Source organism: Cetorhinus maximus, chromosome 16, assembly GCF_964194155.1.
Source record: "Cetorhinus maximus chromosome 16, sCetMax3.hap1.1, whole genome shotgun sequence".
Lineage (NCBI taxonomy): Eukaryota > Metazoa > Chordata > Chondrichthyes > Lamniformes > Cetorhinidae > Cetorhinus > Cetorhinus maximus.
Window position 1 is genome coordinate 70,642,518 of NC_135894.1, and position 27,293 is coordinate 70,669,810.

At 39.5% G+C, this 27,293-nt stretch overlaps 1 protein-coding gene across 2 annotated transcripts; it reads left to right on the forward strand.

Annotated features, from left to right (window-relative positions):
- Positions 1-1,764: 1,764 nt before the first annotated feature.
- On the forward strand, positions 1,765-27,056 carry LOC144691680 (uncharacterized). Of its 2 annotated transcripts, none has more exons than XM_078560011.1 (11): positions 1,765-1,901; positions 5,574-5,640; positions 9,551-9,627; positions 10,157-10,256; positions 15,356-15,423; positions 17,245-17,349; positions 19,044-19,134; positions 21,421-22,838; positions 23,317-23,377; positions 25,007-25,079; positions 25,918-27,056. In XM_078560011.1, the coding sequence occupies exons 1-11, from the start codon at positions 1,821-1,823 to the stop codon at positions 25,961-25,963; spliced, it is 2,187 nt and encodes a 728-aa protein (XP_078416137.1). In that variant the 5' UTR covers positions 1,765-1,820; the 3' UTR covers positions 25,964-27,056. The 2 variants fall into 2 exon arrangements, with proteins under 2 accessions (XP_078416137.1, XP_078416138.1); XM_078560012.1 differs by having other exon boundaries at positions 1,793-1,901; positions 5,579-5,640.
- Positions 27,057-27,293: the final 237 nt, after the last annotated feature.

Here is a 27,293-nt window from a genome sequence, read left to right on the forward strand (position 1 = left end):
ATTTTATACATTAACTAATTTTCCCTTGAAGTATTGCAGGCATACGGTTGTAGTAGTTACCTTGGTAAACTTCAGTATTGATTTTGTTCTGAAGTATACCAAGGGTAGGGGATGGGGTGTGTGGGCAAGAGTGAGGAGGTGTTGGACCAGCTAATCGTTTCCTGCCTGCCAATCTTGTATATTGGTATATTCCCTATTTGGGGAGAATAGCTATTTTGTTATAGCAACTGTATCAGTTAGCTTACCCAGGCTGACTGCAGCTTGCTGAAGAAGGTTCCCCTCATATTCATTCTTCCATTCATTAAAACACTACTATACTTAAAAACAAACTTCATTTGTTGGGAGGATCCAGCGGTCATGAAAGGCAAGTCTTTTACTCAAAAATGGCATATGCCTTGCCTGTACTTCCCATAGGAAAGTTTCAATAGAAAAAAGGAATTGTCCTTCCTCCTCTTAGGAACTGGCAAACTTCTTTGCTAATCTCAGCACAATACACAGCCAAATAAACAGTTTGCAACCAACAGAACATGAAACTGTAAGGTTCTGCACCTGAACATCTATGCTGCTGCCCAAGAAGTCTCCTAATCCCATCTCCCAGTCTCTGCAATCCTATCATTTGATGCAAGTCTCTCTAGGAGACCACCAGGAATGTGCAAATGAGGAGACCTTGGAAATCCAGGGAAATCACATCTGGACTTGAAATGTGCCAAATATGTCACATTGCAGATGTGCCCACCATTCCTGCTGGGTGGGCAGGGTTAAATCAGATCTGTTGTCTCCATACTGCAGGTACAGCAAGTTGATACCTCTGTGTTAGTGCCTAATACCTGATACAAGCAACTTGGAGGTGGAAAATCTGGAAAAATGTGAAGGGACTCATACCAGAAATGTGGATAATCTGCATTTTATATAAATGATGAAACCAATCCTCTCTTGCAAACAGTTCAGGAGGGAAGGTGTTTGCTACATCAGAACCCTACAAAACAACTGCCCAGTTTCAACTCTGTAGTTCATTCATTGAGTTTCAAGTCACAAATAGAATGTCTATGGTGGAAAGCATAACCCCAAATTTCCAGTTGCTTGGCATTTTAATTCACCACCTTGCTATCATGCGCACATTTCTGTCCTTGGCCTGCTGCAGTGTTCCAGTGAAGCTCAATGCAAGCTTAAGGAACAGCGCCCCATCTTCTGATTAGGGACTTTGCAATCTTCTGGATTCAGCATTGAGTTCAACAATTTCAGATCATGCATGCACTCTGTCCCCCGTTTTGATTTTTTTTGCCATATGCTGGTTTGAATCCTGTTTTTTATGTTTTTACTTTCACACAGAGGAGTTCATTGTTTTGGCATTTACACTTACTGTGGACAAATGCTTTGCCTCTTAATTACTACCACTCTCTTTGCCTTTTGTTGCATGACATTTTGTCATTTAATCCCTGCTGCCCCCTACCCTATCTTGGACCTTCCCTTTTGTTCTTCCTCTCCTTTGGACAGCATAAAACCCATACATTTCCACCTTCCTTCAGTTCTGAAGAAATGATGTTTGACTCAATTATGTTTCTCTCTCTCTCCATAGATGCTGCCAAACCTGCTGAGTGTTTCCAGCATTTTCTGTTTTTGTTTTAGATTTCCAACAGCTGCAGCATGCTGCAATTATGCCTGCGATGCGCATGCCTGATCGGCGAGCTCCCCGTTCCTTTGGACCAATGAAATGTAGCGGATGCATTATGATGCATTTTTTTTCTTTTAGCCAATCCGAGGGCGCGTTGCTCCGGTTTGAATGAGCGGCGGTTGGCGGAGCGGAGCTTGCCGGGACGGCAATGGCGGAGAGTGAAGTTTTTCACGGCCTCAAGCGCAATGGCTGCAGGTTTATGGAGACGATGGAGCGAATATTCGAGAAGGTAGTGTGAACTATGCTGCCGGGAGAGGGAGGGGTGGGTTTGATGATTTGCAGCCGCGTTCGGCCGGTGCATGCTTGAGTTTGTAATCTTCAACTGAGATGTGCTTTAAAGGGCGACAGTTGCTGCTGCTGCTGCCTGTGTGGACATCCGGTGGGAGGAATCAGTCAAACCACTGGCCCCTCTGGTACCGGGGTGGTTGGGGGAATCAGTCAAGCCACGCCCCCCTGTTACTGGTGCGGGTGGGGATGTGGATGTTGGAAGGGATCAGTCAGCCCTCTGCTTCCTCCGGTTGATAACTCACCTTGGGGTCAGATTTGACTTCAAGACTACAAACAGTCTCTTTCAGCCTCAACGTCTTATCAGTGAGAGGGGTGGAGTTGTGGCTAGGGAACTTTTGAAGTCAAGTTTGAGAGAAAACGCTGGTCCAGGTCTTTTCTAGATCTTTGCCCGAGTTTGCATGGTAAGGTCTGGAGGATGGAGTTTGAACTGACGAACGAAGGCTAATACCTGTAGTTTTCCATGGTCATCATTAGACTTTTAATTCCAGATTTTTACCGAATTCAAACTCCACCATCGACCTTGCCCTTCCTTCCCGCCAAGGTTGATGGTGGAGTTTGAATTCGGTAAAAATCTGGAATTAAAAGTCTAATGATGACCATGAATCATTGTCGATCGTCGTAAAACCACATCTGGTTCACTAATGTCCTTTACGGAAGGAAATCTGCTGTCCTTGCCTAGTTTGGCCTACATGTGACTCCAGACCCACACCAATGTGGTTGACTCTTAAATGCCCTCTGAAATGACCTAGCAAGCCACTCAGTTGTATCAGACTACTACAAAGTCGCTAAAAAGGAATGAAACTGGACGGACTGCATTGACCTAGGAACAGCAAACTCATCCCCAGTTGACCCTGCAAAGTCCTCCTTACTAACATCTGGGGGCTAGTGCCAAAATTGGGAGAACTGTCTCTCAGGCTAGTCAAGCAACAGCTTGACATAGTCATCCTCACAGAATCATATCTTACAAATGATGTCCCAGGCACCACCATCACCATCCCTGTCCTGCCGATGGGACAGGACATACCCAGCAGAGGTATGGTGAGCTGCCACCTTGAACTGCTGCAGTCCATGTAGTGTAGTGCTGTTAAGAAGGAGTTCCAGGATTTTGACCCAGCGACAGTAAAGGAATGGCGATATATTTCCAAGTCAGGATGGTGCGCGACTTGGAGGGGAACTTCCAGGTGGTGATGGTGAAGGCCCTTGCCCTTCTAGATGGTAATGATCGTGGGTTTAGAAGGTGCTGTTGAAAGAGCCTTGGTGAATTCCTGCAGTGCATCTTGTAGATGGTACACACTGCTGCTACTGTGCGTCAGTGGTGGAAGGAGTGGATGTGGTGCCAATCAAGTGGGCTGCTTTGTCCTGGATGGAGTCAAGCTTCTTGAGTGTTTTGGGCACTGCACTCATCCAGGTAAGTGGGGAATATTCCATCACATTCCTGACTTGTGCCTTGTAGATGGTGGACAGGCTGTGGGGAGTCAGGAGGTGAGTTACTCGTTGCAGGATCCTAGCCTCTGATCTGCTCGTGTGGCCACAGTATTTATATGGCCGGTCCGGTTCAGTTCTGGTCAATGGTAACCCCCCCAGGATGTTGATAGTGGGGGATTCAGTGATGGTAATGCCATTGAACATCAAGGGGTGATGGTTGGATTCTCTCATGTTGGAGATGGTCGTTGCCTGACACTTGTGTGTCGCAAATGTTATTTGCCACTTGTCAGCCCAAGCCTGGATATTGTTCAGATCTTGCTGCATTTGGACATGGACTGCTTCAGTATCTGAGGAGTCGCGAATGGTGCTGAACATTGTGCAATCATCAGCGAACATCTCCACTTCTGACCTTATGATGGAAGGAAGGTCACTGATGAAGCAGCTGAAGATAGTTGGACCGAGGACACTACCGTGAGGAAACTTCTGTATCTTTAGTTTTTCTGTGTGTCTGTGGGTGGGACCTGCCTCTGGGCCCCTGTTGCTAGGCAACAGCACTTTTTTTATTCCTGTGTTTGCTTAAGTGCTAAAACTCTCATTAGAAATGCAAGTACTTTTTAAAGTCAAACTAAACTCAATTTTCTTACCACACATACAGAAATACAAATCAAACTTAAACTTTAAAGCTAAAACTCATTCCTAACACCCACAAATACAAATATAACTTACTTAAACTGTCTCTATTTCCTAACAATTAATAAAGCCAACTCTTCCACATGCTTTTAAATAGCCTTCTCAACTTTGTCCTGGCACCTTCATAGACATATATCCACCCCTGATATCTCTCTTTTTCGACCATATTACAATTGTACCATTTGGTTCATCGTGTTCTCCACTCTTCCTACTAAAATGAAACACTTAAATGCATTAAATTTCTTCTGCCATATGTCTGTTATTTTGCCATTTGACATGACTCACTGGGAATAGTGCGCTGTAATATCAAGCCCCACTGTTCCCCAGGCCGTGACAAATATGAAAAAGTTTGATCAAACCACCAGATTGCCCCAATTCTACCTAACTTTAATTTAGGTTCATTCAGAATATGAGTACTAGGTTTGTAAACTTAATAAGTAAATAACTGCTTTTAGAACAAACTGTCGTTAACCAGTGGTAAAACAAAAAGATATGAACTGCTAATCTCTAACTCTATAACCTAAACTCCACCCTTCTTAAATCCCTATACACACACATACAAGACACATAAGACACACAAAAACATGGTTTTTAAGGGTGGGATAAAACAGTTCAATAGCACCAATTCCGGAGTATAGGATTCGATGGGTTGATTTTGATCAACGTCTTGCAAATTCCTTTCAGTTTCTGTTGATGGCATGAGGTGGTCTTCCAGCACTTTGGGTATTTAGCTCACTGGTTGAGCACTTGCTTTTCGATGTCTCTAACAGTGATTTTCCCCATTTGCCTCTTGATGGGTTTTTGGAGCGAGAGCAGGTTATAAAGATAGGAGAAAAGGCCAGCTAGCTATTTTTGTGGAATTACTGGAATCTTCAACACACAGGAGAGAGAGGTTTTGGGTCTTGCTCCTTTCAGGCCAAGAGCTATTCTGCTGCACTGCTTTCACACAAAACCTGGTCACCTGGTCAGGAGCCAATTAAAACGTCGTCGTCGTCAGGCAACTCCCTTGGTCCAGGACTCCTTTCCGGCACCATCCTGTCTTTCATGGCACACACTGTTCCAGGATTGCAACATTGTATATATCTCTCATCCTGTTCTTTCAAACTACAGCCATTGTAATTTTAATTCACAGTCCAACAGAAAATAAAAAATGATGTGTTCTTTACAACATTTGTATCCTCCAGAAGTATTTTACTATCCTCCTCATTTAATATACATCACCAGGAATGTGATAAGCAAAAAGCAGCCAATCACAAACTTTTAGAATTAATAAATTAATACATTTTTGATGATCACCATGCTTTGAAAAATATGGAATCAAGATGCCAATTATTTGAAAAAGAATCACTGATAGTGTTTCAAATATATAGATTGCAATAAAGGTTTTTTGAAAATTGTTTATCATACATTTATCAAATGTACAAAATAATACTGACTTTATATGTAGTTTAACCCAATTGCATGGACAAATGAATGTAATTTTTTTGGGTTTCTGTAGTACAGCCAACCATTTGAAGAAGACCTGGTTATTAATCTTGAGGATATGACTGTTGATACTCCATCAGGTAAGACAAAATAACTTGTCACATAATATCATTTCTCAAACTTACGGGACTTTTTTTTATTCTTTCATGAGATATGGGCGATTTGTTACCCATCCCTAATTGCTCTTGAGCTGAGTGGCTTATTAGGCCATTTCAGAAGGCAGCTAAGAGTCAACCACATTACTGTGGACCTGGAGTCACATGAAGACCAGACCAAGGATGTCAGATTTCCTTCCCTAAAGGATATCAATGAGCCAGATGGATTTTTATGGCAATTGATAATTTCATGATCACCATTACTGAGACTAGCTTTCAATTCCATGTTTCATTTATTGAATTTAAAATCCACCAGTTTCGATGGACCCGAACTGTTATTTAATGTGGTTCAACCAAATCTAGCATTGAATGGCTAAACTATGTGTGCCAGATATGTTCAAGTCTGCACCCATTGGTTTTGAAGGAGTAAAGATGGGTCCCATGGTCATGAGGAGCAATCAGGGAGGGAGACAATTAAAGTATTGCTGGGGGACAAGGCTTTAAAAGTAAAGATTTAGGACTAGTTGAGCAGATCAGTGGGTGCAGAAGTCTTGTGGTCATAAGAGTATCAAAGGCTAGGCAGCTAGGAGTTTAAAAGTGGAGCTGTAAATGACTAGAGAGCATCAGATGACAAGGAATTTATAGCAGAAGTGAGATGGATTGAAGAAGGTGAGGTATGCTAAGGAGGAGAAGCTACCTGAGGATTAGGAAGAAAGAGTGAGCTTTGATGAGGATCAGACAGCAGCACTGGTGGATGAAAATACAAGCGGATGCGGTGCTTGTGTCAAATTTCCGTCAAAGCCAGGATGTCAGTGCAACCTTCCACAATATAAGGTCTCTGGCAATAACCTTGTTTAGTCACAAACAAACATTAGAGAGGAAAATGTAGTAATTGTTCCACTGACATAGTTCAAGTAGGTTGTGACAGATGGGGTGAGCTGGGTAGGAAGGAGATTGGTGAGGTTAGTCCCCAATGGGTGAGTTGGGCTGGAAGATTGGTGAAGGAAGAGGATGGAGCTGTTGGTTTCTATTCTTATGAAGGTGGTGACGAATTCCATGATGGACGCTTCAGAGAATGCAATAAAAGGCACAGTGTTGCCGTGGACGTATTCGAAGACATTCAAACCTGGGATAATGGCAGGTGAGTAGGAATTCAGGCACTAGGTAGGTTTAAAATTGAAAAGGAGGTGGTTTTGAATAGGTTATCTGTACTTAAAGTTGATAAGACACTGGAACCGGATGAGATGCATCCAGGGATACTGAAGAAAGTGACAGTGGAAATTGCAGAGATACTGGCTATAATTTTTCAGTCTTCCTTAGACTCAGGGGTGGTCCCAAATGACTGGAGAATTGCAAATGTTACACCTCTGTTCAAAAAAAGGGTGTAAGGATAAGCCCATCAATGACAGGCCAGTCAGTTTAGCTTCGATGGTGGGGAAACTTCTAGAAACAATAATTCGGGATGAAATTAATAGTCACTTGGACAAATGTGGATTAATTAAGGAAAGCCAGCATGGAATTCTTAAGGGATAATTGTGTTTGACTAACTTGCTGGAGTTTTTTGAGGAGGTAACCAAGACGGTCGATGAAGGCAATGCTGTTATGTGGTATACATGGACTTCCAAAAGGCGTTTGATACAGTGCCACACAACAGACCTGAGCAAGGTTATAGCTCATGGAATAAAAGGGACAGTAGCAACATGGATACAGAATTGGCTAAATGACAGGAAACAGGGTAGTGGTTAATGGATGTTTTTCCTCTGGTTTGTAGTGGAGTTCCCCAGAGGTCAGTGTTGGAACCCTTGCTTTTCCTGATGTATATTAATGACCTAGACTCTGGTGTACAGGGCACAATATCAAAGTTTGCAGATGATATGAAACTTGGAAGCTTTGTGAGCTATGAGGAGAATAGTCCCTTCAAAGGGACATAGGCAAGTTGGTGGAATGGGCAGGCAGGCGGCAGGTGAAATTCAGCGCAGAGAAGTGTGAGGTAATTCATTTTGTTAGAAAGAGCATGGAGACAATATAAAATAAGGGGTACAACTCTAAAGCGGGTGGAGGAACAGAGAGAACTGGGTGCATAAATCATTGAAGATAGCAGCACAGGTTAAGTGAGCAGCTAATAAAGTATACAGTACCTTGTGCTTTATTAATAGGGGCATAGAGTACAAGAACAGGGAAATTATATTGAAATTGTATAAGTCCCTAGTTTGGCCTCAGCTGGAGTATTGCGTCCAGTTCTGGGTTCCAAACTTTAGAAAGGATGTGAAGGCATTAGAGAGCGTGCAGAAGAGACTCACGAGAATGATTCCAGGGATAAGAAACTTCAGTTGTGAAGATAGATTGGAGAAGTTAGGAATTGTTTTCCTTAGAGAAAAGAAGGCTGAGAGGAGATTCGATAAGAGGTATTTAAAATCATGAGGGGTCTGGACAGAAAAATAGGGAGAAACGGTTCCCACTCAGGAAAGTATCAAGAACGAGAGGATGCAGATTTAAAGTAAATAGTGAAAGAAGCAAAAAGTGATATGAGGAGAAACTGTTTTATGCAGCAAGTGGTTAGGGATTGGAGTGCATTGCCTGAGAGTGTGGTGGGGGCAGGTTCAATTGAAGCATTGAAAAGGGATCGAGTCCTCCTACCTGAAAAGGAAGAATGTGCAGGGTTACGGGGAGAAGGCAGGGGATTAGTACTATCTGAGTTGATCATTTGAAGAGCCAGTGCAGACATAACAAGCCAAATAGTCTCCTGCGCCAAAGCAATTCTGTGATTCAGGAAGTTGGAGGAATAGTGATGGGTTGGAGGACAAAGCCCAGGGGAAATGACAAGTGGCATAACTAGATTACAGAAAAGGGAGGTGGCAAGAGAGAAGGGCTCAGAAGAGATCCACTAATAACCAGTATTTAATTTGTGTATAATTCATCTTCGGATAATTTTGTTTAAATATTGGGAATTAAATATTGACATTACCACAGATATTTCAGGATATTTGAGGATTTTAAATGACAACGAAAGCGATCTCACTTAATTTATTCTTCTCAATTTATCAGAGTCACATCCAAACAGAATATGAAATAATTATTGTAATCTCACTTTAACAAGATACAAAGAGTTTATTGAATTGTCCGAATGGCTGATGCATTTAATATGTTGTAAGTGGCACACTTGTAATTCAGTTCTATGGTAATAGAAAATAGGTGTTGGTTACCTGGTTTAGACAGTTATCCACCAAAGCTTAGGGCTGTAAATGTGTCCTCTTACTTAAATTTTATCCAGTACATGTCTGCTGTGTAATATTTACAGGAGTTTGAGTTTGAGTGGATTGGAGTTTACATAGAAGTTGGGTACAACAATGTAAGTGTGAGAAATAATGAACATAGGTAGAAAGATACCCTCTCTCTCTATGATGTAAAACAATTTTTAAAAAAATTATAGTTACACCCAAATTAGATTAGAGGTTATCTTTCTGTAGCTTTTAAATGAAGCAGCCTTTCACATAGTGACAAAAGAACACTTACTGAAACCTTAATTCCTCTGAACAATGATTAGCTGTTAATTCTGTCCCTGTGGGAAAGTACTTGGTTTCTACTCGAGCCCTTTCTCTGGAAAGGATGAAGAATCTACCATGCTCGCTGAAGACTAACCTTGGTGGAGGCCTATTTAGTTACAATCAGGTTGGCCTAGCTTAACCTGTATAGGTCTTTTTTTAAAGTAGGGAAAATGTAGAGATCTCATGCACTGAAAATCTGAAATGAAAGTATGCTTAGCTTCAATTCATTGCGCTAAAACAGTCCGACTGTATTTGGGGACATCTATTTAGAGTGACTTTTGAGTATTGTATTTTCATATTTATAAAGTGTGAAATTCATTAACATTTACACAAAGCCTTCACCTTTGTAGGTCCCATAGTATGGTGCCCCACTGACTCTCAGCTTTATCTTCCAAGAAAACAAGCCAGAAATAACCTTCATAAAAAGGTACATATGAAATAATGTATCCTGTAATATTTCCTGTTGCTTCTCAGTTGGTATTATGATGCATAATGTTGGTTTGAATTTCAACTGATAATTTTTGACTTTGGGTATACTATACATGGACATGGAAAGTTGAATTGATTATTCTTAAGACATACTTATTTCAAAAATTGGTACTGCTTTGAATTAGATCGTATGCGTAATGTGTTGGAGGGCTAGGTCTGTTCTGTGGTGCCTTAGACACATGGGGCCACGTTGTCTTTGATCAGTTGCTACACTTTCTGTTTTGTCCTTCTGTATACTTCACTTTGATCTGCTTGAGTTCTCCTAGGCATGTGAGCTAGCCACTTATGGTGATTTTGCCTTGATTAGTACATTAACTGATAGCCAGTTGTACTCTGAAAACCTTTTGGATGTAACTTCACAGAAAACTTGAACTTAAATTTTTTTAAAGTGTAAATGTCAGGTACAACTTAACAGAACTAGGAGAAAACTACTGAAATGCTTTTCTTTGTCTTTATGTATATTTCAGTATGAAAAATTATATGAACCTGATGTAAGCCAGGAACAGGACAAAAAACTGTGTGCACCCGATGAAAGCCAGGAGAAACTGATGAGCACCAAGTTATCAAGTAAGGCAAACGTTCTTCCTATTGCTTCCAAGGTGTGACTGAGTTGTATTTGTGAGAGGCACCTGATCATTTTTCCTAAATTATAATTTAAAACTTTAGTGTGGACACTTAAGTCCCTTAACCCTCACCACTGCTTCTTTCTCATAACATAAATTGGAGTATTTTCTTGGATCAGAGATGATGACTTCAACTTTCCCCGAACTGTCTCTGCTATAGTTGTGTTCACTCTGTATGTTTTTTAATTTCCTGCTCCCACCTACACAACCTGCTGTGGCTCCTAATTGTCATCTGCAAACTTGGATATACAAGTCTATTCCTTTATCTAAATCATTTAGTATATGTGGATCACAGGTTAAAAAAAAAATCAGTTGTTACATCCTGCCAGGCAGAGAATGTTTCCTTTATCCCTACTCAGCTTTCCTACTTCCCAACCGATTGCCAACCTGTGTAACAATATTGCCTCCAAGACTGGGCATTTCCATTTTCACTAATAATCTCTTGTGTGGAACCTTATCAAATGATTTCTGGAAGGCTGTTAGACAATATCTATAGACAGTCCTTTGCCTTCAGTGCTTGTGACTTCACATAAATAATCAAAGTTAGTCAGACATAACCTATCCTTCCCACATTCAAGCTGACTCTCAACTCAGCAAATGATTGATTCCAGTAAATTCCCAAAATTGAAAAATTTACAAGTCTGTAGTGATTTGGTTTTCTCCCCTCAAGAACATAAAAAAAGGAGCTGGAGTAGGCCATTAGCTCTTCAAGCCTAATCTGCCACTCAACAAGATCATGGCTGATCTGGTACCTCAACTCCACCTTTGGGCACTATTCCCACATCCATTAGTACCCAAAATCCATCAACCTCTATTTTGAAAATTCTCAATGACTGAGCATCACAGTCCATTGATGTAGAGAATTCCAAAGATTCAGAAATCTTTGAGTGAAAAAAAATTCTCCTCAATTCAATCCCCCAATGGCTGAATCCATATTCTGGGACTGACTGACCATGTTCTAGATTTCATAGCCACGGGAAACATTTACTCAGCATCTACCCTGTCAGCCCCTTAAGAATTTTATGTTTTGATTAGATCACCCTCATTTTTCTAAACTCGAGGAAATTTAAGTCCAGTCTACCAATCCTCATAGGACAATCCCCTCATCCCAAGACCTGTCTAATGAAGCTTTGCGCTCCCTCTGAGGCAAGTATGTCTTTTCTTAGGTAAGAAGACCAAAGCTGTCCACAGTACTCTAGGTGTACCCTCACTCTGTACAATTTTAGTAAGACTTTCAATCCCTTTGTAGCAAAAGTTAACATATTATTTGTCTTCCTAATTGCTTGTTGCAATTGCATTGTTCACTTTATGATTCTTGTACAAGGACACCCAGACCCTTCTGAATACAAACATTGCCCGGTTTACTACAGTCAATTCATTTCTAATCTCATCCAAGTTTGCCTTTTAAAAATTTAAAATCCTATTTTGTGACGCCCTCTTTCCTTTCAAGCCTATTATTAAATGCCACTCCCATCCCAGCCGCTGCATCATAACTATCTTGAGGTATGTCAACAACTATTAGAGCTCTTCCCTCCTTTGCTATTCTTGTAGTGCATTTATTGCTAATCGCTCTTACTGAAGTTCCTTTATTATACTAAGATAATTATTTATTTTGTTAATCTTGCCACTCCCGCTTCTTTCCTAATTTTGCTATTTCTTTTGAAGATCCCATTGCCTGGAATATATAGCTCCAATCATGCTTCTTTTGTAGCCAGGGTCCTGTCGAGTACATCAGATCTTTTTCAGATGAATTTGTGCTTCTAGCTCACTTGTTTAATTTCTTAGTCCTGTACCACAACTGCCTGTCATGTATCTTTCTGGTCTTTTTTTCTCTCTCACTTTTTTGACCTCATACCCCTCTGGTTTAAATATAGATCATCCTATCCATGTAGCCCTTGCCTCACCCCAAAAATGGTTCCAACTTCTCAGGAACCTGCAACTCTCTCTGCTGCACTCTCCTTTCAGCTACATGTTGACGATCCTAATCTCTTTCTCCATTGCTGGTCCTGCACATGACACTGGGAGTAATCCAGAGATTGCCCACCTGGTTTCTGCTTCTTGATCTAGTATTTAACTCCTTGAAATTGGTTTGTAGAACTTTGAACCTACTCTTATCTGTCATTAGCTCCCACGTGAGCTAAGATTTCTGACTCCTCTTTCTACTACAGAATCTTTTGTATTTGATGCCCTGAACCTGGAAAACAACATACATTTGTGAAACAAAAACAGAATTACCTGGAAAAACTCAGCACGTCTGGCAGCATTGGCAGAGAAGAAAAGAGTTGACGTTTCGAGTGCTCATGACCCTTCAACAGAACTCAATACATTTATGAATCTGATCACATCTACTAAAGAAGTTATCTAGCCCCCTGACTATAGAAGTTCTCATAATCGGCACTCGGTATCTTATTGCTATCTTGTACTTGCTCCTCGGTGCCTTATAGTTGCTCAGTTACCATCTGTCACCCTTTTTAATCCACGTTGCTGGTACTGAAAAGAGGTATATCTGTTGGAGAAATCCAGCTGCTCAAGTGATTCTCTTTCTACACTGATGTGATGTTTCCTATCCTGTTTCCCAATCATCAGCCAGTGTCCCTTACCAACTCTGCTACTGTTGGCAACCTGTGGGGTGAACTTTGCAGCATCTTCTCCAGGAAGCTTTCTCCCTCATGAATTTTGCAGATTCTGTCCAATTGACTCTCAACTGTTCAAGGACTGCAACCTTCAATACATACTTCAAGACACTGGGTACATGCAATCCCTTTTCTAGGAACTCTCCCTCTGGATTTAGGAAAGTAAGGAATAGATAGAGCCAAAATTTACTGCTGGAGCATAATTAGTTAAAATATAATTAAGCTTCCTGGTTCTTGTCCTATTGGGACCTCAATCCATTGGGAGAATTTGCCATTGGGATTGTATGGAGTTCAGTGGGAATAATTCCAGCCTAAATTGCATCTTTCTCTCTATCTTCTACTGATCAGTGAGACTGGTTGGAATATCACTACCCACGTGAGCAGTGCTGTGGACTTATCAGAGCCTGATTGGATCACCAAGGAGATTTGTTAAATTTCATTGCAAGTGTCATTTTGTAGCTATTTTAATCTGAGACATGCCCTTCCCCTAATCCAAGAGAACATTAAGTAGTTGATTAAGACGGCTGACAATGCATGTTGGAGTGCTTGCTAGATATTAGGAGCTCCTCACAAGCAACATAAAGAGCAGCACAACTCGCCATTAAATGAGCACGTTGCCACATGGGCATACACGATTGCACCTTTAAAGGTGTGGGGCTGGGACAGCAGCTGCTTGCTTTGTAATAAATAGCGCGCACTATCAATTGGATATGTTGGTAGCTTTTTAGCAAATCTTCCAATTCTGAATTACCTCATAGGTAGACGGGCCTAATGGAATGCTGAACTTTATGTCTAGCAGGCTTTGCCATAGAAGTTATTGCGAATTGATTGATGTTTTCAAGATATTAATCGGAATTAAGAGGGTAGAAAGAAACTATTCCTGCAGGTTCGGAAGTCTAAGACTAGGGGGGATAGCCAAACCTTATAGGGTGAAATTAGGAAATACTTTGCTAATGATGATAGAAGTTCTCTCTTCTGCAAATTGCAGTTGATGCTAGATCAACTATTAATTTTAAATCTGAGATCCATGTTAATCTAAGCTATCATGGGGACATGGGGCAAGGTTGGGTCTATGGGTTTGGGTCACAGAGCAGCAGCGATTTCATTCAGTGGTTGAGCAGACTCATGAGGCTAAATTGCCTACTCCTGCCCCTAACAGGACAGTTTGCATTATGTCAGCTATCTTTGTTTCCAAAAGCCAGCATCCCAATTCTTGAGTTTGAAAAAATACTTTTTAAAGCTCAGGCAGCCTGGATCATTTTCAAGTTTTTAATATTGGATTACAACTGATGGAACAGTTGCCCAATTATAAATTTCACTAGTATTCGTGCTCAGAACAAAAGCAATATTTTAATATCACAAAGAACCAATAATATAGGTTCTCTTCAGCTTAACAAAGAAAGAGGTTAGCTTTATTATACTTAAACTGATCTAAGTAAAATAATGAATGATGCACTGACTTTCATACATACACGCATATGTGCACTCAAAGTTCACCTGCAAAAATACAGATTACAGAGTGGGGAAGGATAGGCTGGCCAAATTCAAGTCCATTAAAGTTAAACGGAATTCAGTCTGCAGTTTGGTGACTTGGCTGGCTTCAGGCCGAATCTGGTGGTTTTCTGCTTTTGGCATTGAGGTGATTTAAAACTACGGGTGGATGATCTATTTGGTCTTCTGGAGACTTGGTTGTGGAGTTGAGTAATTTCATCGAAATATCTGCTGCACGTGGCAAAGGAGTCAAAGCAGAATGAGCCCAAAAGTTTGCAAGTTGGTGGAGAGAGGGGGTGGTGGGGAGGAGAAAGGATCTCTTAGCTTCTCAGCTGCTTGTTCTCAGTTCTGCTTAAAACATACAAAAGGTTGGCTTGTTGTGTGATCACCCTCTCCAACTGACTGGTAATTCATACATGATTATGTTTTCCAGTTGTAACTTGGTTAGATAGGGTATGGGAATTACTCCTCTTAACAGGGTCCCATTGTGCAAGTAATTACGTTTGATGGATTGTTTCTGGATGAGCATCTGGATGTTGCGCGAATGGAATAGGTAATATGGTTCATTTGTATTCCTCTGAGGTCATTGTCTTTGGGATTTTGCAAACATGGGTGTCTCCATCTTAATGGGGTTGGAATGTGGAATGTACAGTAATGTAAACTGGGTAGTCACCTTGGCTGAGAGTTCCAATTACTTCAGTCTGTTTTTAAAAGCCCAATTCATGTTACCAGTTGGTAGATTAAAAATCATTATTTGGCATAAAGCCCATCCTCATGACAAGCCCAAGGAGGATTGTACACATGGCCCACTGGTGAGGGAATAACCAAATGGAAATACGGTAGGAAATGTCTATATCAAAGTTATAATATCTTGTATGTGTTTAAAGTGAACTAAGAATAACTTTTTTTTAAATAAAAGGTCAAGCATATCAAGCTTCTGACACTGAAGTTTTAAAAGATGGACCGTGCATTCAAAGTACATCCAAGGTACAGTGTAATGTTTAATTGTGAAAGAAAGGTGTATAAATTAAGCTGTGGTTTCAAATGTTATGCAAACCACCTGCATAACATCAATGATCTTAAGTGCATAGAAGATTTGGGCTAGATTTCATTCGAGTGAAAAAAAGAATCTGCCTGTTCACTAATCTTTCCCCCTGCCTTTAGCGTAGATTTTCTGTTATAAAGCTTGTTTCACAAGCAGCATGATAGATGTTGTTTGAGGAACAAACATTAGTCAGGATATTGGGGAGAACTTCCCTGCCTTTCAAATAGTACATGAGATCATCTTCATCTACCTGAGGGGGGCAAACAAGGCCTCGGTTTAAAGTTTAATCCAAAAGACAGCTTCTACAGCAATGCAGGGCCCTCTCAATACAACACTAAAATATCAGCCTAGAATACAATTCCAAGTCTCTGCATTGGGACTTGAGTCTACAATGTCCATAGACAGCGAGACCTGGACAACATTCAGGCTTGGGCTGATGTGTGGTGCAAATGTTACTTAAGTGCCAGGCAATGACCATCTCCAACAAGGGAGAATCTGTCCATCTCCCTTGACATTGAGTGGCACTACCATTGCTGAATTCCCCCACACTGTCAACATCCCAGAGGATACCATTGACCAGAAAATGAACTGGAGCAGCCATATAAATACTGTGGCTACAAGAGCAGGTCAGAGGCTGAGAATTCTGTGCTCCCCCCGACCACCAGATTCCCCAAGACCTGTCCACCATCTACAGGGCACAAGTCAGGAGTGTGATGGAATACTCTCCACTTGCCTGGGTGAGTGCAGGTCCAGCAACACTCGAAGCTTGACACCATCCTGGACAAAGCAGCCTGCTTGATTGACATCCCATCCACCACCTTAAACATTAACCTCCTCCACCACTGACTCTCAGTATGTACCTTCCGTAACATGCACTGCAGCAACTCACCAAGGCTCGCTCCTTCAACAGCACCTTCCAAACCCACAACCTCTACCACCTAGAAGGACAAGGACAGTAGATGCATGGGGACACCACAACCTGCAAGTTCCCTCCAAATCATGACTTGGAACTATACTGCCATTCCTTCACTGTTGCTAGGTTAAAATACTGGTACTCCCTCCGCCTAACAGCACTGTGGGTGTATCTAAACCACATGGACTGCAGCAGTTCAAGAAGGCAGTTCACCATCACTTTCTTGGGCAAGTGGGGATAGGCAACAAATGCTGGCATAGCCAGCAACACCTACATCCTGCAATAGAATAAAACTATCTTCTGATTTGGAGTCGAGAATGCTACCGCTGAACAGAGGATGACACCTACTGGTATCCCATACATGATGCAAATTTAATAACCATTTCTATTTACCACCCTTATATTAGTGGTTTATATAGTGCACTATATAAACCACTAATAGAAACAAACTGATTAGATGCACGGAGAAACTTCACACATTCGCTTGAGAGTTCAGTGGGTAGCTTAGCTTTACAATTGCAATGCAGACTAACTATTCCCAATTTTGATCAGTGCTGGCCATACCAGTCTTAGCAAAGATGGCCTAATTATGGTTTTTTAAAAATCTGTATGACTTGCGTATTTGTGTCAGTTTAATGTTGACAGCTGTTATACAAAAATTTGCCCGAACCAGAACAACATCTTTTGCAATAGTCCATCAAAACTTTTTGCCTTAATTGCTTTGCTGTGAACATTTTTGATTATGCTTGATGGAAGTATTTTGGATCAGGATGAGTTTTAAATCCTTTTGCACACTCAACAAGAATAAAATATAATACAATCGTATATTACATCTTTTTTTTACTACTAGTTACAAACCAGTATCTCCATGGGGAATATGAATGTAGGAGATAAATATAAGATAGATGTTGACATACTGGCTACTGGCAATGATGACCTTGGAAAGCAAGTCTTGGTGAGTATCACACTTGTATGTATATTTAAAAGAATATAGTATTTACATGGTTTGGGAAGTGATTGGCATTTATGGAATTAATATTTATGCAAATAGAAAAATCAAAAGTGACATTTAAAATTTGATTATAAATCTACAGAATATTGCTAATAAATCTGACTCAATTTTATGAATTAAACTTGTCACAGCACTAGGATGTTTAATCACACTTAAATGCGATAACAAATTCCTTCTACTTGATATTTGGTTTCAGGGATCACTAATTATGGATTAATATCTTGTAAATCATTCTGACCTTAATGATTTCATTAGAATCACAGAACTCTACAGCAAAAACACCATTGCAGCCCACTGTGCCTATGCTGCCTCTTTGGAAGTGTAATTTGTTAGTATCATGCCCCTGCCCTTGGAAAAGTGTTTTTTTAGTTTCAATTCACTTCCCTTTTAAAAGCAGCCTTGGGTTCTGTAACCACCCGTCTTTCTGGGATGACATTTCATGCCTAACGGCCTACTAAATTTTAAAAGAATATAAAATCTTGCCCATCTGCTCTTTTGGTGACGAGCTTAAATTGATGCTCTCTAGTTTCTGATGCAATAGTGTTATCCAATCTATCATTTCAAAATCCCTCAGAATTTTGAACATCTTTATCAGATTTCCTCTTGCCCATCTTTTGCTCTAATGAGAATAGCTCCAGTTTTCTCTAGTCTTCCCTCAATAACTGAAGCACCTCAGTTTTGGTATCAACCAAGTAAATCTCTTTTGCACCCTACTTATGACGTTGACATCTTTCCCACAGTAAGTCAGCCAAAACTGGACACCATATTCTAACTATGGCCTCACTGCTGACTTATAATTACACTATTAATAAAATCTGGAATCATATGCTTTTTAAAGCTTTATCATCTCAAAATTTGCTTCCACGTACTGGTGCAGTAATCTTAAGTTTCAGGTGTACAGGTCAGCTCTAACTGGAAAGTTTTGCCTGAATGATTCCAGGGTTGAGGGACTACAGTCAATTGGATAGATTGGAGAAGCTAGTGCTCCTTAGTGCAGAGAGGGCTAGGAGAAGCTTTGATATAGGTGCTTAAAATCATGAAGGGCTTAGAGTAATAAGGTAAAACCCTTTCCATTGGATGAAAGGCCAATAACTAGACAGCACAGATTTTTGGCAGAAGAACCAGAGGCAACATTAGTTAAAAACTTGTATGGAATATGGGGTGGTGAAAAACCTGAAAAGAGAGAAATTTGCAGAGAATATGGGTAAAGAACTAGAGTGGAACCAACCGGCTTGTTCTTTGAAAGAGCCAGCATGGACTCAATAGGCCAACTGGCCATTCCTATGGAGTAGGATTCTATGATGAGACCCTTCATATTAGCCACGCTGCCATGGAAAGGCATCATTAAGGAATCTGTTTCCTACTCGTAGGGATTAAAATTTTGAGGGGAGAGTTGGTGCATGTTTTTCGTGTGCATTCTAATAACTAGTTTCAAAACAATATTGACAATGGGCCTACCTCAAAAGTACCATGAAAGGATTGTTTTCCCAAGAGGCACTTCTTGCGACCTACACTTTTCGGATCGCTGGATCAAAGTATTGTTGTCTAACTAGCAATGTGGTGTAAGTGCTTTTAAATAGAAAAATGTAGAAAGCACATGGATTTTTTTGTCTTAATCATTAAATGTCTTTTTGAAGGTGGAATGTGTAGGGAGGGCCAAAAACAAACCAGTGATCATGTTTACTCCTACGTCGAAGGTGAAAGTTGGATTGTCACATGCTTATCGTGGTAAGGTTGTTTCATAACTGTATCAATGCTGCCTAAAATTCTATGTCCATTTTCATTGTAACAAGAGATTTCTATCTAGTAGCTTTTTTCTATAATTCAAAATCTAATTTAGAGACTTCTTATAAGCTTTAAATATTTTTTTTGATGCTTGTGCAAAAAGAAGCCTTTTATAGGAAAATAACCTTGTATGCCAGAAATAAATCCAGTAAATTGGTACTTGGAGCTGGAGGATATACCTTTGCTTTAGATTTTGGGTAAGCCTGGGATATTTTCTGGTTACAGCAGTGCTGGTCACTCCTGTAAGTGATTTTAAGTATCTTCTGTTCAGGAGTTTCCCTGTACTGTCCAATATCTAATTATACAATGGCATATCCTGAAAATGTAACAATAGGGTTCCCTTATAATCTGAAATGGATAATATGTTTCACGTGTGCATTTCTCCAAGCATTTTGAAGACGTGCTGAAAAATATTTAGTGAAATGAGGCTATTTACGAATGATTAAAACAGTTTCATTTCACAGATATCAAGAGAATGTACTAAGCAGTAAACAAGACAAAGTAGCCTTGCCAAACTTAATCTCACTCCTCTTGAACATCATAACCACGCACTCTGTGCTTTCTGGAAGCTGGGTTTTTTTTTGTATTCTTTTTCTTTCTCGATAGTTTCTAACTGAAAAGGCCAAAACTTTGTTGATAAGTTCCTTTATTGAAAGCATGACTAACCCTGCACCTGTTCTTTTCCTTTTGTTAATTCTGACCCCAAGGAGAGGAATTATTCACATGAATTGAATCATCCTCAACATAATTGGTGTGATAAGACAACATCTGCAGCTATCTTGGCTAATGGGCGAGGGATGAGGCAATAAACTGACATTCTATCATTGGAAGTGTTATAAACTGTGACATTCCACTGCCTTGTCCAGCTTTAATATACATCTTCAAAGACTAAAACCCCTCCTTTATTTTAAAGCACCACATGAAATGCAGCTTAAATCTAAATCTTTCTGTGGGGGGGGAAGAAAATTAAAGTTCATGAAATGTGACAGCTTCTTGGGACCTTTAAGCCTAGTTGCATATAAGATACACTGGGTAAAACCTGTAAATATAAGTTGTTCAAAAGCTGTGAGGGATAGTAAGTTTATCATGATAGGTAATGACATGTGTGGTGCAAAATTATTTCAGTATTGTGTTGATGCTTTTGAGGCAGTTGTATTTTGTCGGCAAGCTGGTTTCCTGCTCCTAATCAACTCCAGGGAAAAGTTGCTCAGACTCTTTCCCAAAAGAAAACAGCTGTGTATTTATATAACACCTTTAACATAATAAAACGTACAAATGTGCTTCATAGGAGAATTAATTTTGAAGTGTGGACACTGTTATGTAGGCAACTGCAGCAGCCAATTTGTGGAAAAATGGATCCACAAGCAGCAGTGACATAAGTAAGTAGTCAGCCTGCTTTCGAGGTCAATGTTGACCAGGAACACAAATACCTCGCTGCTTTTCAAATATGAATTAAGTCCCACATTGGGGGTTGGAATCTTTGATCTTCTGATTACGAAGCAAGAGTGGTAGCTGAACAAAATTAGCACTGAGCCAAGTTTACTTCATTTTTCATGTATCAAAGCCAATCATCTGCCTTCTCGCCATATACCTCAATCTACTTCTGCCCCCAGTGATGCATGCGATTGATGTAATATTGTTCCATTTATACTTTTCCTCTAGGTTCCATGTTCTTATACTAAATATTTTACACTTCATGTTGAGAAACATCTGTCACCTGTTAGCCCATTTGTGAAATATCCAAATTCTTCTGAATTTGATTGTTATTTTTTATTAATTCATCTGACTCCTATTTTGGTATCATGCACAAATTTTACTTACTTTATTTTCTGTTTGTGCGCTCTATGAACTGTTTCAGTTCCAAGTTTTTGCATTACATTGCAGACTTAGGTCATTGATGAAAATTAGTTCTCTAGTTGTGATGGCCACTCAACACATAGAGTCCTGTATCACATTTACAAATATACACTTGTTCCTCTATTTTCCCATTCAGTGTTTGTCTGTGTAACTGAAATAATCCATGGTTACAATTTCTGGCTGTTTTACAGTACTTTCAAATCATTACTGGAATTTAAGTTACAACAGTATTTATCAGATAAGTCTTTTGTCAGTGAAAATTTTTGTATCTATGGCAGCTTCTCATCAATATTTATTGGTTTCTGGTAGGGCCAAATGTTACTTGCACTTATTTTGATGTCTTAATGTATGAAATTTCTTTGTCTCTTAAAGATTGCAGTGATGACTTTCAGACAACAATTTCTGGAGATTTAAATCATTCATCAAGATCTGAGCATGATGACAAAGATGATTCAAATTTAGCTTCTTCTATGTCCTATGACCAGTTGTTGGCGAAGCCACTTTGTGGACTTGGTAGCAAAGAACTTTCTTATCCGCTCAGGTTTGAGAAAAGCAGAAGCAATGTATTGGATTTGAGCGAAACTGTATCCACTTGTATCGACCAATGTTCAGTGGAAAGCCATGATAATGCTTCATCTGGTTTAAGTGATACAACACTTATTGATATCTACCCAAATATGCTAGCTTCGATGAGTAACTTGCTTGACCGAAGCTACAAGATGCAGGTTGCCTCAAGATTAATAAAACACTATCGACGTCTCCAGTTAAATGCATGCAAATCGAAACTAAATACAACTCGAGACGGAATAAGAATGAAGACCAAGATGGATACTCAGGCATTAAAGAATATGGAGGATTATCCTATTCTTGAATTAAAGACATCTGCTGGAAGCACGCTTATGAATGGAAAAGTTTGTTCTCTGAAGAGATATGAAACCACAGAATGTAATCTTGACACAATTCTGTCCACGGCTGCTGCTGAAGGTTCTATGTCTACGCAGCAAACAAATTCAAAATCATCTGAAATTGAAACTTCCAAGTTTAGAAATTCATTCGATGATGCAAATTACTCTCAGCCACTACTACTAAGCCCTCTCAACCCAAAAAGTCCAGTACCAGTTACAAATTGCTGCAACACGAGGAAAACTTCACCTCGTATAGTAACTTCTTTGAATGGACCATCTTTGCCCCAACTAGATATCATGACTAACTCCAGTTTTAAATATTTAAGCACAAAACCCAATATGGCAAAGGCACATTCACCATGCTCAAGAATCATTCTTAACCATCCACCAAAAGCAAAGCTATCTCCATTGAACAACAGTACAGTGACAAAACAAGATTCTGTAGTAGCAAATTTCAGCAGATCACCATTTAGAATGCTTTTGTGCTCAAGTAACATTTCCTGTACTGGCCAAAGAAGTAAACGGAGGCATTCATTTTCCTCTGGGAGTTCTGTTCCAACCATGTTCCATTCTACAAGGAGCCCATTTAAAACTCAAGTAAAAGAAATGGATGCATTTGAATCTGTGTATCGTAACTTGGTTTGTACTGTTACTTCAGTTAGAAACTCGCCTTCCCAGCTATCAAGAAAACGGGCTGCCTGTATTGACCAGTCGAGGGAAACTTCTCGATTACCATTAAAGAGGTTCCGCTCCTTCCCAGAGCCCTCTAGTTCAAGGCAAAGTAGTCAGGAAATGTTGCTGCTGAATACCGTATTGCAAGGACAGAATTACCACTCTAAACAAATGAGTGGCTTTTATTCCCCAAGAAGCTGGCATCCCAGAGAGGTGAGGTCTTAATTGGTTTTTTTTTAAACCCTGTTAGCAGGATTTTAATAAAAACATAATTATGGATATTTGAGACATCCATATTTTGCCCAGATGGAGTGTCAATAAAGAATTAGCAGTGGGGTTATAGATTTTTGTCATTCCATTTTTAATGTAGATTTGTCTGAATGTTTCCATTATTGTATGTAAACACATTTTGTTGAATAATTGAAGGATTTTAAAAATGCAGGGGTTTGGGGATAGAACCAGGGCATACGAACATGCAAATTAGGAGCAGGAGCAGGCCCGCAGAGAGGCTAACTGGGTTACTCTGCAAATGAGCCAGTACAAACTCAATGGGCCAAATGGCCACCTCCTGTGCTGTGCTATTTTATGAATGTTACCATCTACAATACTTATAACATTTGAGACACCTGTAATGCAATTCAGCCCATTTTGACTTCAATTCTGTTAATAATTTTCCCTTTTATTTTTCCAGAATATTACTTTGGGTCCATTTATTAAATGGAAAGATGATGCTAGCTTGTACTCCAGTTGTGGTATGTATTAAAATATATTGCCTAGCTATTTATTGTTAGTTACAATACACCTAATGGAATTGCTCTGAAGAAGTCATACGGACCAAAACATTAACTCTGTTTCTCCCTCCACAGATGCTGCCAGACCTGCTGAGTTTTTCCAGCATTTCCTGTTTTTATTTTAGATTTCCAGCATCCGCAATATTATGCTTTTATATTATTTATTATAATGGAATTGCTTTGCACTTGTTTGAACATTTTCAGTTGAGGGTGTTTGAGAATAGATGGTGACTCAATATTTCAGAAGTTTTGCATTGTCAAATTCTAATATATTTCTGTGAAGTGGAAACTGCTTTGTGGCCAACAACAAAGTTAAGGTATAACCACACACCTGTCACCACTCCAGCTATGAGGCCTTGCAGTAATGCAAAACGGCTTAGAAAATCGATCATAATGTGCCGTATTACACGAGGTTCCAATATTCCTGGCAGCGGTGCATTTATTCCACACTGCAAGTACATCTCAAGCCATACAGGGCACCTGTAGTTATCCATGATGCTTGTCTGAAACTAGCCTTAGGCCCCAGATTTGTATCTGCAATGGACCTGTTTTCTTTTGAAATTTGTTTGCCCTGACCGCAGCATTCACTATGCATACACCCCTCGTTTCTCAGTTGCACAGCATTTAACCAGTGGCAGAGGAACTACTAGAAACTGCTAACCAAAGTGTAAGCTTCCAGTTTCTGTTTTCAGACTTGCGGCTGACATGATGAGGCTTGCTCCTTCCAGCTCCACCTTAAAAGCCCAGGCTGCTGCCAGACACCAGCTGAGACCCTCAACCAGTGTACAAGCTGGCTGCATTTGCTCCACCTCCACATCCAGCAGACTGCCTCTAAGGCTGAGACTGGCAGTTGTAGCTCGCTGATACTGTCACAATGGTGTTAGCAAACTAAAGTGCTGTGGTTATTACATTGCCCTCTCTACATATGTGTGCCCTGAATTCACAAAATGCAATTTCTAAGCTCTTGGGTGTAAATTGAGAGAAGACTTCAAGGTGAAGGAGAGTACCTCTTAAAGGGATCTTGTGTCTTTCCTTTGATGTCCAGTTGATTTCCAACTCGAGCACCAAGATAATTTCACAACGCTGCAGTATTGTTGATGTCTGTTTGGTTTAAATGTCTTCAAGCTATTTTTATTTCACTTGAAATGATCTTGTATCTCGCAAACATCAGAGAAGATACAACAAATATTTCCCTATTGGTTGGCTTTTTATATTGTAACAGTTGCTTAAGTATATAGTTAACCCAAGCATTAGATTGAGAAAACTGCTGATCTTCTGATAAGTGAGTCTTGCAAGTTCCTGTCCTTGATTTCTAATCTACTCTTGGGACAATAGGCACAGCTGCAAGGAAGATAAAAACAACTGGGAGGAAAACTTTATTAAATTTAATGGTAAGCACATATCCACATAGATCTTGAAAATAACAGCGATTTTTCTGAAGATCACATCAGTTTGAGGTGAAGATCATCCTCCATATTTCATATTCATAGTAGTGCTGTGTTGAAATCAGTCCTGCTGGTTAAATGTTGTTTTTCGACAGTTTTTCAGATGCAAATTGAGCAATGTTAAATTTAATTTGCTTATTTTTAGGTACCGCTTTGCCTGTCATAAATAGTTCAGGAAACACTGTGAGCTTATGTTTATCACCCAGACTTCAAAGCAGGTATACAGAGAAGTATTAATTTTATTGTACAGGTTCTTGACCTTCAATTAAACTCTGTTGTGACTAACCTGATACATCTGAAGGACCTAGATTTAAATAACCGAGGCAAATTATGTAAGCCTTCTGTTTTTTTGATTATGGAAGAAATTTTCTTAAGCTCTTGTAATCCTATGCTTTAGAGTGCGCAGCACTGCAGTATCACTGGGTGTTAATTCATTTGCAATATAGTTGTGAAAACTTCATTTTTGCCACCAGATGCAAAGTTTTTGAACAAAAATATCTATCCTTCAATAATACAGATTCCATCTTGTTGCCTTCATTCTTTTGCTCCCTTTATGAGATAAGTTATTATTCCTGAAGTTCAAAATTATATTGAATAAGTTTCCCAGCTATGCGTTTCCAACCCGTGCTTCAGTAAGGAATCTGCACAATTTGTGATGATTAGTATGTTGGTCTTCTGAGAATGTGCAGATGCGAGTGTGAAAATGAAAAGTTAGCATTGTGGTTTCAAAGTACTGCAGGCAATAATTTTCAATTCCTTTCCACCTGTTTGTTGAATTATGCCGAAATGGGGAGCAGCACACTGAACTATACATGTAATTGGTTTCACATTAACTGCTGTTTGTTAGCTCAATATTGGTTTGTGCTTAAATTTAATACAAATATTCAAAACTGAAGTAATTGTAAATTCTCCAATAATTTGAATAAATCTGTAAAGTGAGATTTTAGTGCTTTAAAAAATTGACTGAATTAAAAGTAGAAGAAACAATTACTAGCTGGAATGTTGGAATTCAGGAATTAGTGGCAAAAATAACTTATTTTTATTTCCCCCTAACAGAGTATCTAGAAAACTGGACTATAGCAAACTGAACACCCCTGTTTGAACTACCCTGACTTCATTAAGAAACTACAAAGTGCACCACAAGCCTGTTTTTGTTGTTTCTGACTATGTTAATCCTTTAACTGACGATGCTTTCCAGTATTATAAGCATTTTTTTAAAGTACTAATATTTAGTGTGTTTTCCACTCTCCTCTTCCTCTCCCATAAATGTGACACTGAGCAACTTGAGCCGCAGAAGATTGTCTGGTCATCTCCCACAAATTTTGAAGACTATCAGTAGTTGGTACCTGCACCTTGGTGAAGGAACACTATCTGAATGCTGGTCACTGCCATATTTGAATCCTAGGCCAAGGTACTGAATAAAATGTAAGCCATATTAACATTACACCTTAATAGCAGAATTTGAGTGGGAAATTATTTATATATTCACTTTGTTTTATCTAATATGTCCATATTTTGTTACTAATTTTAGTCCTCCTTGTTAGTCTTCACTATATTGTGATGCACATTACAGCTAAAAAAAAAAAATTTCCTTTATGGCTCTTTGATTTTTTATTGCTATAATTTTTATGTATTGTGCTGAATTTTATGCATTATTTTCTTATTTGTATATGGTTAGTGCATTACTAAGATGGATATGGATCATTTGGTATGAAAGCAAATATGTAAACACATCATAGGTTTAAGGTCACTTTTTATGGACTATAATTTAGGTGTCAAGACCCAAACTAATTCTGAAGCAAAAACTGAGTGAGATACACCCTCCAGGGACCCTTGCTCCTCCTTTGCTCTACAATCAAAGAGTGTTTATATTACAAGTGCGACTTCAATGTAAAAGGCAGTTGTTTCACAATGTACTACCGTTGCAGTGTGAAATTTTCCTTGATTTCCATGTACTTGCTTGTAAAATACGACTTGTAATTTCTTGCTGGTGTCTCTTTAAACTTGGGCTATTTTTCACTGAATAGTACCTGCATCAAGAGAAAATGCTGAAGGCAATTTAATTCATGGTCTTGTCTTGGCATTGGCTATTATCAATAGCTGCAAGCAGAAATCTGTTTTATGTTAAGATTTCTGTGCTTAACTTATTTCTTGTGAAGTAAATTTGGAATAAATATGAAAATCCTGGCTCTCTATAGTGACTTCACTACCAAAGGATGTATAAGGCTTTACATAGAAAAGGTTATGGGCCCTGACAACTTGTTGGCTGAATAACTGAAGATTTGTGCTCCAGGGCTAGCCATGAACAACTACAACACAGCATCTATCTGACAATATGGAAAAGTTCCAGAAGTATGTCCTGTCCACAAAAAGCAGGATAAATCCAATCTAGCCAGTTACTGTCCCATCTGCCTGTTCGGTCATTAGTAAAG

What these genes read in the sequence shown, in the direction of transcription:
- LOC144691680 (XM_078560011.1), top strand. Translation starts at nt 1,821, where the DNA reads ATGGCGGAGAGTGAAGTTTTTCACGGCCTCAAGCGCAATGGCTGCAGG. An exon ending in ACCTTGGAAAGCAAGTCTTG is followed by an intron (nt 17,350 to 19,043) that starts GTGAGTATCACA and finishes GTCTTTTTGAAG; the next exon opens with GTGGAATGTGTAGGGAGGGC. An exon ending in GAAGCTGGCATCCCAGAGAG is followed by an intron (nt 22,839 to 23,316) that starts GTGAGGTCTTAA and finishes TTATTTTTCCAG; the next exon opens with AATATTACTTTGGGTCCATT.